Raw genomic sequence first — 15,712 nt, forward strand, 5'->3', positions numbered from 1 at the left:
TTTAAAGGAGGAACGGGAAGATTTATAGACAAGCATGGTACAATAAGTGGCAAAGTGCACTAGCTTGCTTGAGCTCCAACGATTTATCGACCCCTGCAGAAACAAAGCCGTGTCCTGGGACATGAAACTGCCTCCAATGCTGACCATTCGAGCTGCATTCACAGCTAACGACAACACTGTTGTTCTGCTGCGTGACGATAGCTGATCAATGGGATTGAATCACTGCGACTTTGTCCAGCACACATGTGCCAACAATTCCCTTTACACCAGTATTAGCTTTAGAGACAGTGAAGAAGAAATTAGACATGATCGCATGCAGTTCATGGTTTACTGATATGATGGAAATAATTGAGAAGGGACATGGCTGTAAGGAAGGAAACAGAGGTTGTTTGAAGAAAAAGCAGGTAATTTTATGGGCCCATGGTTTTCTAATAATTTCCCATACATTACTTTGAATGACCTCCCTGTTTCTAATTTGATATATATTATAAGGAAAATAGTATTTTCCTAGAGAGAAATGTTCAATTAATATCCAAGTACTCAGTCCAAATCCAATACTCATTCATTATTCAATGATTGGAACCTTTATTCTCTATGTACTATATGTTGAATTTTATGCTTGCCTGTAGATTGTTAATTTTAGATTTTTACATGTTCAGCTGACATGCGCACTGACTAAAAGACTCTTTAGGTTAATGAGGTTCATCAGAATAAATAACTGGAAGTTTACCAGTTAAAGACTTTCTTTGTGTTCTGTATAATTAATACCAAATTACAAATTACTAGTAAATTAAAAACATTTAAAAAATAAAGCATTATCCATCAAGAGATGCACAGTTAAACCAATAAAACACAAAAAACACATTATAGATCCACAGAAATGGAGAGAGATAAACAGATAAACGAATAAAAGAATGAAAAGACAAAGGGAGAGGAAAGATTAAAAAAAAGAAAAGAGAAATGGAAAAAGCAATACAACTAGTTTTCAACAGGGTACATCAGAAAATGAAGTTGAAGAAAATGAAGTTGCTATTAACTCAAACTCTTCCCACTTAGATTTCATCTGAGAGATTTTGCCATACACTGTAAATCTACCTGCTGAACACTGATGTAGTTGACAAATCTCAGGACCACATCTAAACCAAAAGTGAAAGCAGTATTCACTTCCTTTTACCTAAAAGAATCAGTTGCACTCAGACAAAAGTGACAAACTAGCAAACAAACACTTGAATATGTCAAATCAGGAGGGACTGTGTGCAAGATAAACAAACACCATTTCCTGAATAGACAACTGATTACTTACAAAAAACCTTTATAAAGTGCTAAAACATCCGCTCTGGTTTAGTGTATAGACCTGAACAGCATGAAGACACACGCCTCCAGGACAGACAATAGAGCGGTATTGAATAACTAAGAGATGGGTTATCAGAGGAGTTCTGATGAAATTATAAACAAAGTCTAATTATACCTGGTTGTACCATTTAAGAGAAATGAAAACAGCAGCACCGGACATGCTTGGCACCGCAAAACAACACAGCGGTGATATATACGAGCACATATCTCCACAAACTACTACGTAATTAAATTTTGCCCTGCGGGACTCCATTAATAACTTATAATATAATGCACATTTCATTGGAGGGGGCCATCAGATGTGGGTGTGTTATTACGCTCTGGAGGAAGCACCTTCTGTGCTGGGCTTCTGCTCATAACAGTGAGCTAGACAAGGCAGTTTTTGTATTATTATTTCATAATAACAATACTTCTGATAAGCTTGAAAATACAGGGGTTCTAATGACGTTACACCACTTAAACATGAAGAAATTAATGAGGTAAATTAATCAGAGAACACTGTATAGAGGCTGAGTTTGCAGGATTCTTTGCATGATCGTATGTGTGCCTGAGGGTGATGAGCTGACCTTTGGCTATCTAGCTGAGTATTCATTAACCTGATGGCTGACATCCACTTTCATGTGACCACAGCTTTAATTACACAAAGGCTAATTGCTAATGTCACACAGACACACACAGCATGACGCAACACACAAAAACCTGCACATCTACTCAACTTAAACGATAAGATAAACTACTGTTTTTATTGCCTTTCTACTCTCACATTATAACTTTCACTTAATAGCGTGATATTTGCCCTTTAGCCGCTAACAGGTCACTGCTGTTGGCTCTTTATGAAGATACGGTATCACAAAGTGTCTCATTGATCAGATCGTATCTCGGGATGAAAGACAGTCAAAGGATTTCAAAGCTAAGTGCTAACAGAGAGTAGAGTGCTTTTATGAGAGCTTTGAACATCTGGTCTCTGACATTGAACTATTCATTGCGTCTCTCAGCTCACTTCACAGTCCTATACAACAAACACTCAAAGACACTCATTGTTTTTCTCTTTCTTCATTCCTTTCTTTGTGTCTCATGAGCTTTCACACTTGGGAAAATCCATTCATTCATATCAAGACTAACAATCACTTGCACATATTGTTCATAAAATGTATTCATTAGTTTATTTATATCACTTAAGTTAAGTTGAATACATTTTAAAGATTTTCTGGTAGGACTTTACTGTTTATCTGTACACTCTCTGTCCTTATGATCTCAATTCAGATAAAGACAAACTTCAGACACACAGAACCTTTCCTCAGGAATCCTCACGCAGAACAACAAAGGACAAACGGCAGCAGTGCTTCACATAAAAACAATGAAAAAATGAAAATAGTCAATAAACATAATAAAAAAAGATAAATGACAGATAAAAACTTCAAGACATTTAGTCTAGTTTGTTACTACGGACTACAATGCAGGTGAAAACAGTATAATGATTATTAATGTTGTTATGATAATTAAGTGGCTCTGAAGGGAGCTTTTTAAAGTCAGAGAAAATAACCCCCAATGATGTCATAGTCATGTCATCAGGGTCATCTTACATTCAATTTTGATAATTAACATTTATAAAAAAAACATGGCTGGATTGCAAATAGGAGGTGAGGAGTTTAAGAGATTTGGACATTTACCAGACAGAGTGGGTCTTACAAAAGATGCCATTGAGTTGCATTATGGGAATTGTAGGATCCAGTGTTGAAGGAGCTTGACCCATACTAGGGACTAAAAGTCAAGATATCTCAGCTGCTTCAATATTGACCTTTCTTCTTATATTCCGTCTCTTGCAAGTGCCACATTTTTATGGAAGTGCAATACCAAATTATTGTAGTACCCCATTAAAAATGCAGTGTGTGAATATAAGAATCATTGATCAAGAGATACATTTTCTACTAATTTCTTGCATATGTCAGCTCAGGCTGCCTGAGCTGCACAGGGATTTGTTATTGAACAGAAGACTTTCAATGTATTATGTTCCTTTTTTGCACAATGGGTAGTTCAGCTGGTTGAACAAATTAGCTTATTTTTCATTCTGAACATACTGAAGATTCCCAAAATGTAACTGCTTTGTCTACTGTGGTGACAACTCTGGTGAACAGAGGCTAAATAGTGTTTTTATCACAGTTTATACTCCTTGTTTGTTTCCCTTATGTACAACCAACCTTGAAGGGGTACTAGGTATGTATCAGGGGTTAATACTATACTAATACTGTAAATATCAACAACATCAATACAATTACTGTACAATTATGAACTAATACTGTAAAACATATATCATCTTTGATTATAAATATGTTTGTAGGGTGTGGCTGTGTGTTGTTATTTCTACCAGCCATTGATAAAGCCTGATTAAAGTCCGAAACTTTACTTAATTCTCCTTCAAGGTTATTGATACTGTATTAAAGTATAAATTCCATTGCATTGAAATATATCAAACTATATCAAAACTATATCAAACAACATATCAAACTAATGATCACAGTACTCTCAGTAGAATTGCAGTTGCTGTGTTGTAGGTGATTACTAGTCGAACACGTAGGTGCAACTTGCACCTCGCAGCCCCAGTGAACCTGAAACCTTCACTCCCATACCGCCCTCTCTCACATTGCTCTCCATCTCTTTCTTGAGTAATGGTGGAGTCCTTTGCAATGGTGGACTGTATGTGTGTATGTGTGTGTGTGTGTGAGCGTGTTTGGTGGCTTTTTGACAGTAGGAAAACAAATCATGTGTTCAGTAGTTACATTATACAGAGGGAGTCAAGGTCAACCTAGGGCTGTTTACTGTAGCAGAAACCACTGCTGGCTGCTGCTTTGTGTGGGATTTATTGCTTGAGGAGAGAATGGTAACAGCACTATGCTGTAAGACTAAAAACTAAACAACAAACTCCTTAAACTGAAAAATGTTGTAGTCGTGAGGCATTTGGTGACTTTGACACCTGGTAATGTACAATACATTTTTAAAATACGTGTTTCAATCCTAAAGTGTTTTTTTTTTAAAAGTACAGTATATAAAACATTTTACCATCCTGGCAGCTTAGAAGAACTGTATATAAGAGACACTCAGGATTCATTTTAATGATACAGACTATTTCCATCTCAATAACATTAGTGCCATTGATAATTAGTGCTGACCGTGACCTCACTGATTTTAATGGCCTTGAATTATATACGGCATTAAGCTAATAGGCTGTAATTTGTAGCAATCAGTTCTTGTGGAAAACAAAAAAAAAAACACATTGCAAACATGGTTTGCCAATCGAGACCTAATTACGCACTTCAGAGTAATGTTTGTAGAAATCAGATATCTTTAAAAAGATTAGAAATAAATCCACCCAGTTTAATGAGCTAATTGATTAGTCATCCATTTTTATGCTCTGCCACTTCCTGAGAGTATTGTGTTTGCTGTCGCCGCGTGGGTGGGAATGAGAAATTGAAGAAGAGGATCTTGATGAATCACCTTGATGATTGTACGATGGGCTAACACCAATGCTTTTATCTACATTATTGTTGTTGGCTGTGTGCCTCGAAACTGTACTACATGACAAAGAGTCTATAGAAATGCAGAGAGGGTCATGTTTGCTGTTGACTCATTTTTGGTACTTTATATTGCTTCACATTGTCCCTGAGGGTCCATGCAAGCGGCCTGAAATCCCTATAAGGATTTATAAGACACCTGGCTATCCAGCTGAAAAAAGGCTGTTTTCCTTCCTGCATTCCTCAGAAAGTTGGCTATGGGAAGATGCCAGGTTTTTTATCAGTCAGCAGCAGTGAGCTGATGTGTCTTGACAATGTTGTTTGTGACTGATGGGGTCCTCTGTTGGATGCGTCCTGCTGTTGTGCTGCTGAAGTGATGGAGTGAAGAGTGACAACCTGACAGATAGAAGACGCAGTTTCCAACTGGTTATTTTTCTACTTGGGACACTGCGTTCTGTTTTGATAAAGTATTTTGTACCTTTTCTCATTCTGTGTGTTTTTCTGTGTGTGTGAACTAGGCCCTTTCCATCAGAGGACACAGCTCTGAATGAGGATGATGTGTACCGGAGCCTTGAGGAGCTGGCAGAGTAAGTATGCAATCCACAGCAAACACACACACACACACACACAGAAACTTGTTTTCGTCACCTAAGGGGACATTGCATTGACTTCCATTCATTTTCTGGATACCTCCCCTAACCTTAATCATAACAACCCTAACCTTAACCTAAACTTCACCCTAATGCTCAGCAAAATCCTGGTCCAAATCCTAAACTTAATGGTTTACCTTGTGGGGACCAGCTTTTGGTCCCCAGATTGATGATGAGTCTCCACTATGTGACTGTGTAAACAGACACAGACACATAATCAAGACGGATTATTTTCTTTTTTTTTTTAAAGCACCTTGGATAGCTTTAAACATATTTTCACCTGGATTTTATGTTCTAACAAACTAGCAAGTTATTGTTTCCTGCTGCAGAAGAACACTGACAGCATTTTACAGTAAATGGAGTCTTATCCTGAACAGCTCAGAAGAGGCTTTTATTTTTACAGGGTATAAATGCAAAATATCTGCTGATAATCCTGAAGATCAGCCAGAGTCCACTGAAGTGAGGTGTGTTTTTATAGTAAAAATAAATACAGATGAACTTGTGAATACATAAAAACACACAGATCTCTACCTCTGTCTACATATCACATGCCTTGTGATGTTTCAAAGTGAACTGTGATTGTCACTTCTTCCAATTTCCTCTAATTGCCTAATTACATAAGCACAGAGTCCTCTGTCACTCTGCCCGTTGCCATGGTGACACCATCACTGCTCTGGCTTCTGGCCTGACTGCCTCGCTGCCTGCATGAGTGGCTGGCTGCTTGGTTTGGTGTGCGATACGTGGGTGGGTGGGTTTCGCTGGGTGTGAAAGAGAGTCGCAGGGTCTCGCTGTCGGTAGCGGCTCCAGCGGTGACAGCAGCCGCTCGACTCAGATTAATGGAGAATAATTAGTTAACCGCTCTGAGATGGGTGTCATTCATCACCGAAAGATAGAGGGAGAGGAGAGGGAGATAGAAAGGAGAGCGTGCGAGCTATAGATATAGGCCCGCTGAATACGTGATTGTGACGTTCTTTAGGGGATGAGGAATGTGCTCTTGCTAGAGGAGAGGAACGCCAGCCAAGCAGGCTAATGCTGGATTAGAGTGCAGCTTAACTCAACATACAGCCCTGCAATTTTGGAACACGGCCCTTTACCTTGAAAACATAACTCAATCTTGCACAAAAAGTGATTCTGAATGGAGAGTGAGAGCAGAGGAGATGCTAAAAACATGTCGAGTTACAGATTTTATTACCCTGTTGGATAGTGGTATGAAATCTTTATATTCTGTATGAAAGAGTAGAGGTTACTTAAATTTGTAAATTGCTAGTGAAAGATCCAATGGTTATATCGGGTGCATGGTATCCTTGAGCTCACCAGTAAAGAAAGTTGCCGTGAGCATGAAATTAATGTTTTGTAACCTGATAAATATAGTGTATTACTTATATAGCCGGTGGTTATGTCTTTAATTAGCCTCAAACCTCCAACCTGCAAATTATCCTCTGTCCTCTAATGGGTTTCGGCCCCTGTAACTATGGCAGCAGCTTCAACAAGCCTCGAGCTTGAGTCGATCTGTTTTTCTGGACTGGTCAAGGGTGTTGTTACATGATGCTTCTTGTGTAACCTGTAGGTACAGGGGGCTGGGTCGTATTGAATTAATCATGCTGCTCTGCAGGTTGGCTGATCTTGACCTTTTACAAAGATGCGTATGCATTCTGTTTCATCAATGGACAGACACATAATTGATTCATCAGCAGGTCCTGCACCTAATACAGTTAGACACACTTAGCACACAGGCCACACTAGCAATGACCCTGCTCTCAAAGACTAATTAATTAGCCTGAAATATTGATGCACGCATGATTTACGATGAGTGCATGACTGAACTGTAAGAGTGAGGGAGAGGAGAATGAGGATATTCCCACAGAAATAATAGTCATTTTTATTGATGATGTTCTTTTCAAGAGAATCCAGGAGGAAGAAAATAATACAAAGACAGAACATATGTCATAAAAAAAACAGCTGTAAGAAATAAAACAGAAATACTTACACCAATAATGTTAAGTGTGGAAAAATAAAGCTGTATGGAAGAGTAAAACAGCAATATTAAAGTAAACAACAAAGATCAATAAAATGGCATCATTAAGTCTGATGGCAAGACGACAGAGGTTACTAACTGCTATGGAAAGCAATCTATAAAAATGGATTTTGAGGTGAGACTTAAAAACAGGGAGCATGCTGGCAGACCAGACACTAAATGGAAGACTGTTCCAGCAGCAAAAGATCGATCGACATTTCAATTTAGTCTGGAGCCACCAAAACATTTAAACTGGTGGACCTGAGAGGCACCTGAGGACAGCTGGGAGTTCAGTCCTCATGAATCTAAAGACAGTATTTCAAGATATAACTTATTTAATAGATTTTTTTTGTCAAAGTTGCTGCAGGCAAAGAGCTGGGACTAAAGTATGGGAGAGAATGTTTATGGTCGGCTGTGTATCATTTTAGAGGTTTAGTAGAGGTCACTTACCTTGCTGGGTGATTTCCATATTTACAACATCATGTCAGAAGAATTCATGTAAAGTGAGATGGATTCAAGCTTTGGGCTGTCAGTATGAGCTCACCTGGAAATCAACACTATAAATAAATGGCATGGAGATTCTGTGATAAGTGTGTATTTGTATCCAGGTTGCATTCTGCCTGACCATATCTGTTTACAGTGAGTGTCTGAGTCAGGTGGAGGCAAGTCTCTACCTAATTGAGGTCCCCAGGGTTAATGTGGTAAACCTGGGCTGTGCTTCCTCCCTCTGGCTCTGTGATGTCAAGTCTTCACATTGCTTAACTCACAGTCCTCCCTGTCTGGAATGACTCCATCCTGGAGTTGACAAAGCATGAAATGGGGGTGGATCGGGCACAGTTGCCAAGGGACTTTTTCCTCTGTCAAAGGCACACATAGATTTCCATTCCTAAGCAAACAGTGTCACAAGCCCTTTGTGTCACTCTTTTGCAGTTTATTTTGCTCCATTAATCCCTTGGGCAAGTTGACATGAAAAGTCAATAGCTTGGAAATGGATGGAGCTCACTGTAGGTATTATCTGTTGCAAGGTAAGAAGTCACCCGTTAAATTAAACGTCATTACCATTTGACCACACTCAGGATAAAATATTAAGGAAACAGAGATGGCCAGTTTGTGCAGGTAGTATTTTGTTTTGTTTGGACATTAACCTGTAACAATGGCTGTGTAGGATGGCAATATCATTTTGTTGGACTATGGCATCACCTTAACATTTCCCTCTAGTGCCACCATTAGACCAGAACTTTCAAATGTACATACCAGTTGTAAGAATATGATGCTGTAAAATGTGCTGGTCACATTCATGCGCCCAAGTGGATAAACCTTTTTTAAATTTTCATGACCCTATGACCTTTCCCCTAGCACCAACTTCACCTTCTCATTATTAGCCTCACTGCAGATAAGGCTCTATGAATACTGTTTTTGTTTTAGTGTTGTGATTACCATGCCGTCAGGGGCTGATGTAGGAGCTCCCCAACACAGTATATCACAACCCTAACAAAAAACAACCTCCAGTATTAAAAAGACATAATATTATTTTAATAGACACCTGTAAGGCAGCCAAGCCTTTGGGGACATATTCTCAGTAGCTCTGATATAGTGAGTCACACTCTGTCCCTCCTCCGCACTAAAGTAACTCTATGTCATTGAGGCCTTGGAGTAGAGGCTACTGGGCTCATTGCGTGCAAACCTTCTTGACACCCTGTGGCCCTTCACTGTGTAATCAGACAGAAAACTAGACCTAATTCATGAGTCCTCAGGACTCTACTCCCACTCTCTATCTCACTGATGCATTGAGATGCATACACATGCACAAGCACACACCTAAACACACTTAAATGCATTTGAATTGTTTATTTATGTCCACTAAAGTCCACAGTTTTACTACATTGGCAAAGAAATATTTCCTTATCTTTTCACAGTGTTTCTCTAATCACACGAATACACACACACACACACGCACACACACACAATGTATTTCCTAAACTGTAATTCAAATCATCATCGTCAGTGATGATGATAATAATTATAATATTTTCTTTGTACTGTACAGCAACCTTCAAAACAAAGTTACAAGGTTCTTAACATGAGTAAATCAAGATAAAAATCTACAAATGGTAACAGTATAAAGTAAAATGAGGCAATTAAAAGTGAATCAAAAATGAAATAAAATAAAATAGAATAGAAGATAAAGATAACCCTAACCTGAATCCCATTCTACCCATTCTAAAACTTCAAGAAATCAGGAGCAGCCAAAATGTCCTCACTGTCAAGAAGCTCAAATTTGACACAGCAGCACATACACACACACACACACCTCAAGCTAACAAGGCCCTTGAACCATTTGAATAAAAGCATGTTATTTTTCATTAGCAAGCCCTTTGTCACAAGTCTTTTGTGTCACTCTTGCAGTTTATTTTGCTCCATTAATCCCTTGGGCAGGTTGACATGAACAGTCAATAGCTTGGAATTGGATGGAGCTCACTGTAGGTATTATCTGTTACAAGGTATGAAGTCACCTTTTTAAAATTGAACTTTATTACCATTTGACCACATTCAGGATAAACTAAAAAGGCCCGTGACCATTTGAAAAAAAATTTCTTTTTCATTAGCAGGAACCTTTTTGGTTCTATAAAACCCAATACAATATGTAGATTAAGTTTACAGGTTACTGATTAAGTTATTTGTACAGGGTTCATTATAGCTATTTGACTTCAGGATCAATACATATTGCCAGTGAACACAGACAATCAGTTAAGAAGTTCATTTGTGACATTAGCAATTAGCAATTATAAGGTTGTTTCAGAATTTGGAGACTCTAAAACAATCAGGAAAAGTGAATGGCGATACACAGTAATTAGAATACTGATTTCTTTGACAACTGACCCTCAGTTATGTCAATACAGGTTTTGCATCAGTAGAGTTAAAAGTGCAATAACAAACTCTCTCCTGATGCTAACAAAACATTGCTATTGTCTATACAATATTGGAAAAATCAATGTAGACAATGCATCCGAAGAAAAGCAGACAATTAGGAAAAGGGCATAATCAACATCCAGTTGTCTAAAATGTAAAATCAGGCTTTGCACAATGCACCTTAGGGCTCAAAAGACACAAGCAAACCTCACATTACTGTGTCTTGGGGATTAGTAAAAAGAGACAATCAAAAATAAAGGCCACTATAAGGGGAAGGGGTTTGAATGCTACCACATCGGTGTAATGTAGCGATCAATCAGTAGTCACTGATGAAAAGCATTACAAATCTTGTTCAAATTTCTGGGATTGACTGATTGGACCAAAGACACTGAGAAAATCACCAACAGGGAAAGAGGATGGGGCATAAATGTCATTACTAATCAACAGGAAATTTTCCCTTGAGTCAAATACCACATCACGCAATCACCAATGCCAGTACAAGTCAGGATCAATAGATATAGATGTTTTGGCCAAAGGACTGGTTGCTGGCTACAAATAAAAAACAACCCAGTACTAAAGTACATTTTTTCTTTTTTTTCCTTTATATTCTTCTATTCTTGTACTATTTACTACTACATAAAAAAGACCTTACTCAGACTGTCCTCCATGCTCTCCCTGGAGATGCTGCTCCTCCAAGATATCTCCATAAGTCATATTCATATCGCTGCACTAGACCTCTCTCTTATAATACTGTCACTGAGGAATTGGAGGAGAATGAAGTACAACATCTGCTTTCCGCAAACTTCCCTGCCATATGTGACACATCAAGTCTCTTCGGAGTCTACTCTTGTCTCAGAGTTCAGAGAGAAGACACTGATGGGACAATGTCGGCTGACCGTTGTCCTCCCACACACTGCCTTCTCAGTATTCAACATCATCCGCTTCTCTTGATGAAGGAAGAGGAAGCACATTGCTGAGAGTGAACCAATCCACCTCAATTAAAACTTCAAACAACCCCCGCACGAGCATGACGACAAAGCTGAATATTTGATTGAGGGCAGTTCTGTCTTCTCTCATTTTTTTATCCCCTATTCACACAGACAGTGAAAGGAGAAATATTTTAGCCATGATGGTAAACGTAGAAGGTCATATGTAGTCACGTCACAGAGGAGAAAATTTAAAACAACTTCTGTTTTTTTTTTTAGACTTATAAGTCTAGTTGCCATTTTGTTAGATGATGAATAAATTGTATAAAATCCTTACAAAATATCCCATTTTTGGGGTCTTAAAATGAAATTCATTTTTCTGCTTGGGTTGGTGCAAGAACAGCCAGGTTATGGCTCTCATTTGGTAAGGTATGAAGGGTGAAGTATGTTCCTCAAGAATACTCAAACACTGTGTGCTGGAGATCAAATACAGATATATTTGGATGAGGCACCATTCATCCAAGGGAAAAAAAAAAATCCTCTTTTCATTTGACCGCTCTCAGGCTCAAGGACATTTAAGCAGGGCAGATACTTGCCCATCTTGAACCCCTGGCCGTCCTTTTCTGAGCAGGTGCAGGCAGTAGAGATTGGCCACTCTAACGGTACAATCTTTACTTATTTATGGCATCCATTCATTTATTTCCCTGAGTTACAGAAAAACATAATTTTCTTCTTACCCCTTGTGGTATGTCCTAAAGGATACAAAGCACACGATGGATTATCTGTCTAGACATGCACCTAATGCAAAGCTGGGATATTTTTTATCCAAAAATCGAAAGGGTCAGTTCACCCAAATTGTTACACCCCTAGAGGAATCTAACCATGCAGATAACGTTGTCTGTGTTTGCTCAGAATTTTTTGAGATATGCGATTTCTTCCTCCACCTCAATACAAGGAAGTTGAATGGGATTGTGTTTAAACAAGCAGGCAGTTGCCAAGCTTGAGCCCTGGTTTTCCATTATTTATCACACAACTCCTGCCACCTTTATTTATTCACAGTATATAATCATTTATTTCCTTTTTGGTGACTTAACACACCCTTGTTTTTTTAAATACATCACTATGTGCCCAATTGCCATTGCTCTGCATATTCCTGCAGAGGCGTCTTTCCCAGAAGACACTCCACAGTGTCTGTGCCCTGCTGGCTGCTTGTCTAATTAAAGGTCAGTTAGCTAGCCGGGTGCCAGTGCCACATAAATATATTAAAGGAAAGTGCCACTTAATAACGCAACTCAGTAGAGGTTTGTGAACGTCGGATACTGTGTCCCCTTGCCTGGAACACCAATATCACTCTTCAGGCAGAGCTCATGAAACATACTGAGCTCATATTGGTTTGACTGCTCAGTACCTTTCAGCTGTCAGAGCAGTTTAAAGTGGACATAATGTGCTTTTCTAAGCAGAGTATTCATCCTTTGAGTTAAGGTTGTGTTTTGATAAAGCTGTTCATCTAACACATTGTGTGTGTGTGTGTGTGTGTGTGTTTTTCCCTAGTGAGCATGACTTGGGTGAGGATGACATCTATGACTGTGTGCCGTGTGAGGACGATGGGGATGACATCTATGAAGACATCATTAAGGTGGAAGTACGACAACCCATGGTGAGAACATTGTGTCACAATCTCTGCCGTTTTATCATTAGAGATGTTTTGTATGTATCACTTATGATCTAAAGGTCTCTAAAGGTGTTTGTGATTCGATTTGATTCCATTTTCGATTGGTTGTTCCATATTGTGAATCTAATGCCTGGTGAAGGTCTACTGTATGATGAAAGAATTACGTTTTCAATAAATTTGGTAGTGATAATGTGCAGCACTTTTGTTTCTGCATGATTTCATTTTCCTGCATACCTCTACCAGGTGTCATTTAGACAACATTTCATTTTATTTATTACATACATATTGAAAATCTATAATTACATCAAAATCTATTCTAAACTACCACAAAGGACATGAGCAAAAAGTTCTAACAAAAGGAAACATACGCGTCCACTAACTTTTTGCTTACTTTAACTTCACTTTATTATTACAGTAATGTGCATTTCCATTTCTCTGGGGCCGTTGTATTTGCATGACATCATATCGCTAAACTCACATAGATGTTTCCTTCATAACTGGTGATTCATTTGACTTCTGACTTGCACTGCTTTACTTTTCTCATGCTGCAGATCAGATACATGCAGGTGAGTGCTGCTATGCTTGTGACTCACCCTACCCTGTCAGCTAACTTCCTCCACCACTTCATTTTCAAACAAAACTCATAGCATCCCGAGAGAATGACCTGCCAGTTAGATTAGTGACCCGTGCACTGGGGCCGAGGAGACTCCATCTGGTGCAAAGTTTGACTCAGTGCCCACGGGAGACGCCTGTGACTACAGCTGGTGACTGCAATGTTAACTGACGTCAGGGATGACCACTTGATGCCACATCAAGACGAATAACTATTATCCCATTAGCTTTGATTCTGATTGGTTTCTTACATGGTGGATTGAGACCTGGACTGGACTTGCATTTCTACATCGTTATCCCCAGATTTTGCATTATCAACACTGATTATCAACAGCCAAATCTGTTCCAGATGGCTTAGTTACTTATTCCCCAGTCAGGCTGCCCATATCACTGCCTCAGCAAAGAAGATCTGTATAGAAACCATGGTCATTTGGGTGACTCCCTCACTGTATTGTACAATATGCATTAAAGTGTATTGTTTTTTCAAAGAATCAGTATGTATACAGTATGTATACACATGCAGAGGCTTGCTCAGACATCAGGTCTCATGAGAAAGGCTTTATGTAAATATGTTTTTTATCATTTCTCCATCCCCCCTCCCTTATAGTGTGCCTGCTCGCATGGCTCGTAACAACCCTTGATTCATCTACACACAGTATACATGCATACAGTATGCCCTGGTCAGCCATCCAGTCCACACAAGCAAAAGACACACAAAAAAGCTCACTAGCTCATATGCTTCCCCTTCTCCCCCAGTTCAATATCATCACCACCTCACTTTATTGAAGCCATACCAGCAACTGCACTCCATATTACATTATTTTTTTACATTGATGCAGTTTAAGTGTAAATCGACCGGAAAAGTCTGTCATGCACCGATTACACAACTGAAGCAATTTTCAAGAGTATGCTAACAGATTTTCATACTGTTTTGAGATGAATAGGAACCAATTTCTGTCTGTTATGGTAGCATAAATAAATAAAAAATTAGAACAAAGCAGCCCGCTTTGCAAAATGTTGAAGTGTAATATATATAACTTGCAGTAAATTGACTGAAACATGAAAAACATCTGGTATGATCCTAATTCCCAACCAGAGGTGTCACATTGCGTCTGCATTGTGACACAAATTTAGATACTAGAACACCGGCACTAAATTGAATTCCATTTTTATATAAATATCATGCAATTCCTTTTATGCAATTATATGTTCATACTAAAAACTGGAGATAATTAATCATCATGCAGTTAGATTATTCTGACTCAGTATATTTTCTATTCTCACTATAGAAGATGGGTATGACAGAAGATGACAAGAGAAATTGCTGCTTAGTGGAAATTCAGGAGACTGAGGCCAAGTACTACAAGACTTTAGAAGACATTGAGAAGGTGAGTGTGTTTATATATGTGTATGTATGCAGTTGTATGTGGATTTTTATTTATTTTTTTTATCCTGACACCAGTATGCTATGTGACAGTTTCCTTTTGTCACTTCTTTGTTGGTGTCTGAGGCCCTCAGGTTGGGTCACAGCATGGAAATGTCAACTATTGGCAGATTCATTGGAGAGCACAAATGTCACAGGAGCTGATCGATACAGTTATTATTGGCTTGGCCCTCACTGGAGACACTGATCCCTGGGGCTTAAAGTATAGACACACGCACATCACAGAGAGCAAAGTCATATATGGACACACACGTACTTTTCTGACTCAAAGTGCCTCCCTGTAAAACAGCAACTTCTGCACGCTAAAGGAAACATAAAATCACATACCAGCTCTCACAGTGTGATAATGGACCATTATTGGGATCAGTGCTGCTAACACATCACTTTCTATGTTGACAGATTTCATTTGCAATTTGATGAAGTGTCACAAATCATCCACTCTGCTAATTTCATTAAACTAAATGTGTAGTCTGTGTTTCCAGCATCAGATCGACACAAGACTAAATGAGAATAAACAACCTTCTTATGATCAGAGGAGTCATTGAGCTTAATTGAGTTGGGGTTAATAAAGCCTGTCATCTCCTCATTGCTTCTTAGTTGATTTATTTGTTATTATTATGGT

At 38.7% G+C, this 15,712-nt stretch overlaps 1 protein-coding gene across 8 annotated transcripts in view; it reads left to right on the forward strand.

Annotated features, from left to right (window-relative positions):
- Positions 1-15,712, forward strand: part of vav2 (vav 2 guanine nucleotide exchange factor) — a 179,853-nt gene that overhangs the window by 134,516 nt on the left and 29,625 nt on the right. For 5 of the 8 annotated variants that reach the window (XM_044333364.1, XM_044333366.1, XM_044333361.1 and 2 more), the window contains exons 4-7: positions 5,381-5,449; positions 12,914-13,019; positions 13,586-13,600; positions 14,936-15,034. In XM_044333364.1, the coding sequence (XP_044189299.1) occupies positions 5,381-5,449; positions 12,914-13,019; positions 13,586-13,600; positions 14,936-15,034 (289 nt within the window). The remainder of the gene's footprint in view (positions 1-5,380; positions 5,450-12,913; positions 13,020-13,585; positions 13,601-14,935; positions 15,035-15,712) is intronic. The other 3 variants (XM_044333367.1, XM_044333363.1, XM_044333369.1) reach the window with 1 other exon arrangement.

This window comes from Thunnus albacares, chromosome 18 (genome assembly GCF_914725855.1).
Source record: "Thunnus albacares chromosome 18, fThuAlb1.1, whole genome shotgun sequence".
In the NCBI taxonomy this organism is placed as follows: domain Eukaryota; kingdom Metazoa; phylum Chordata; class Actinopteri; order Scombriformes; family Scombridae; genus Thunnus; species Thunnus albacares.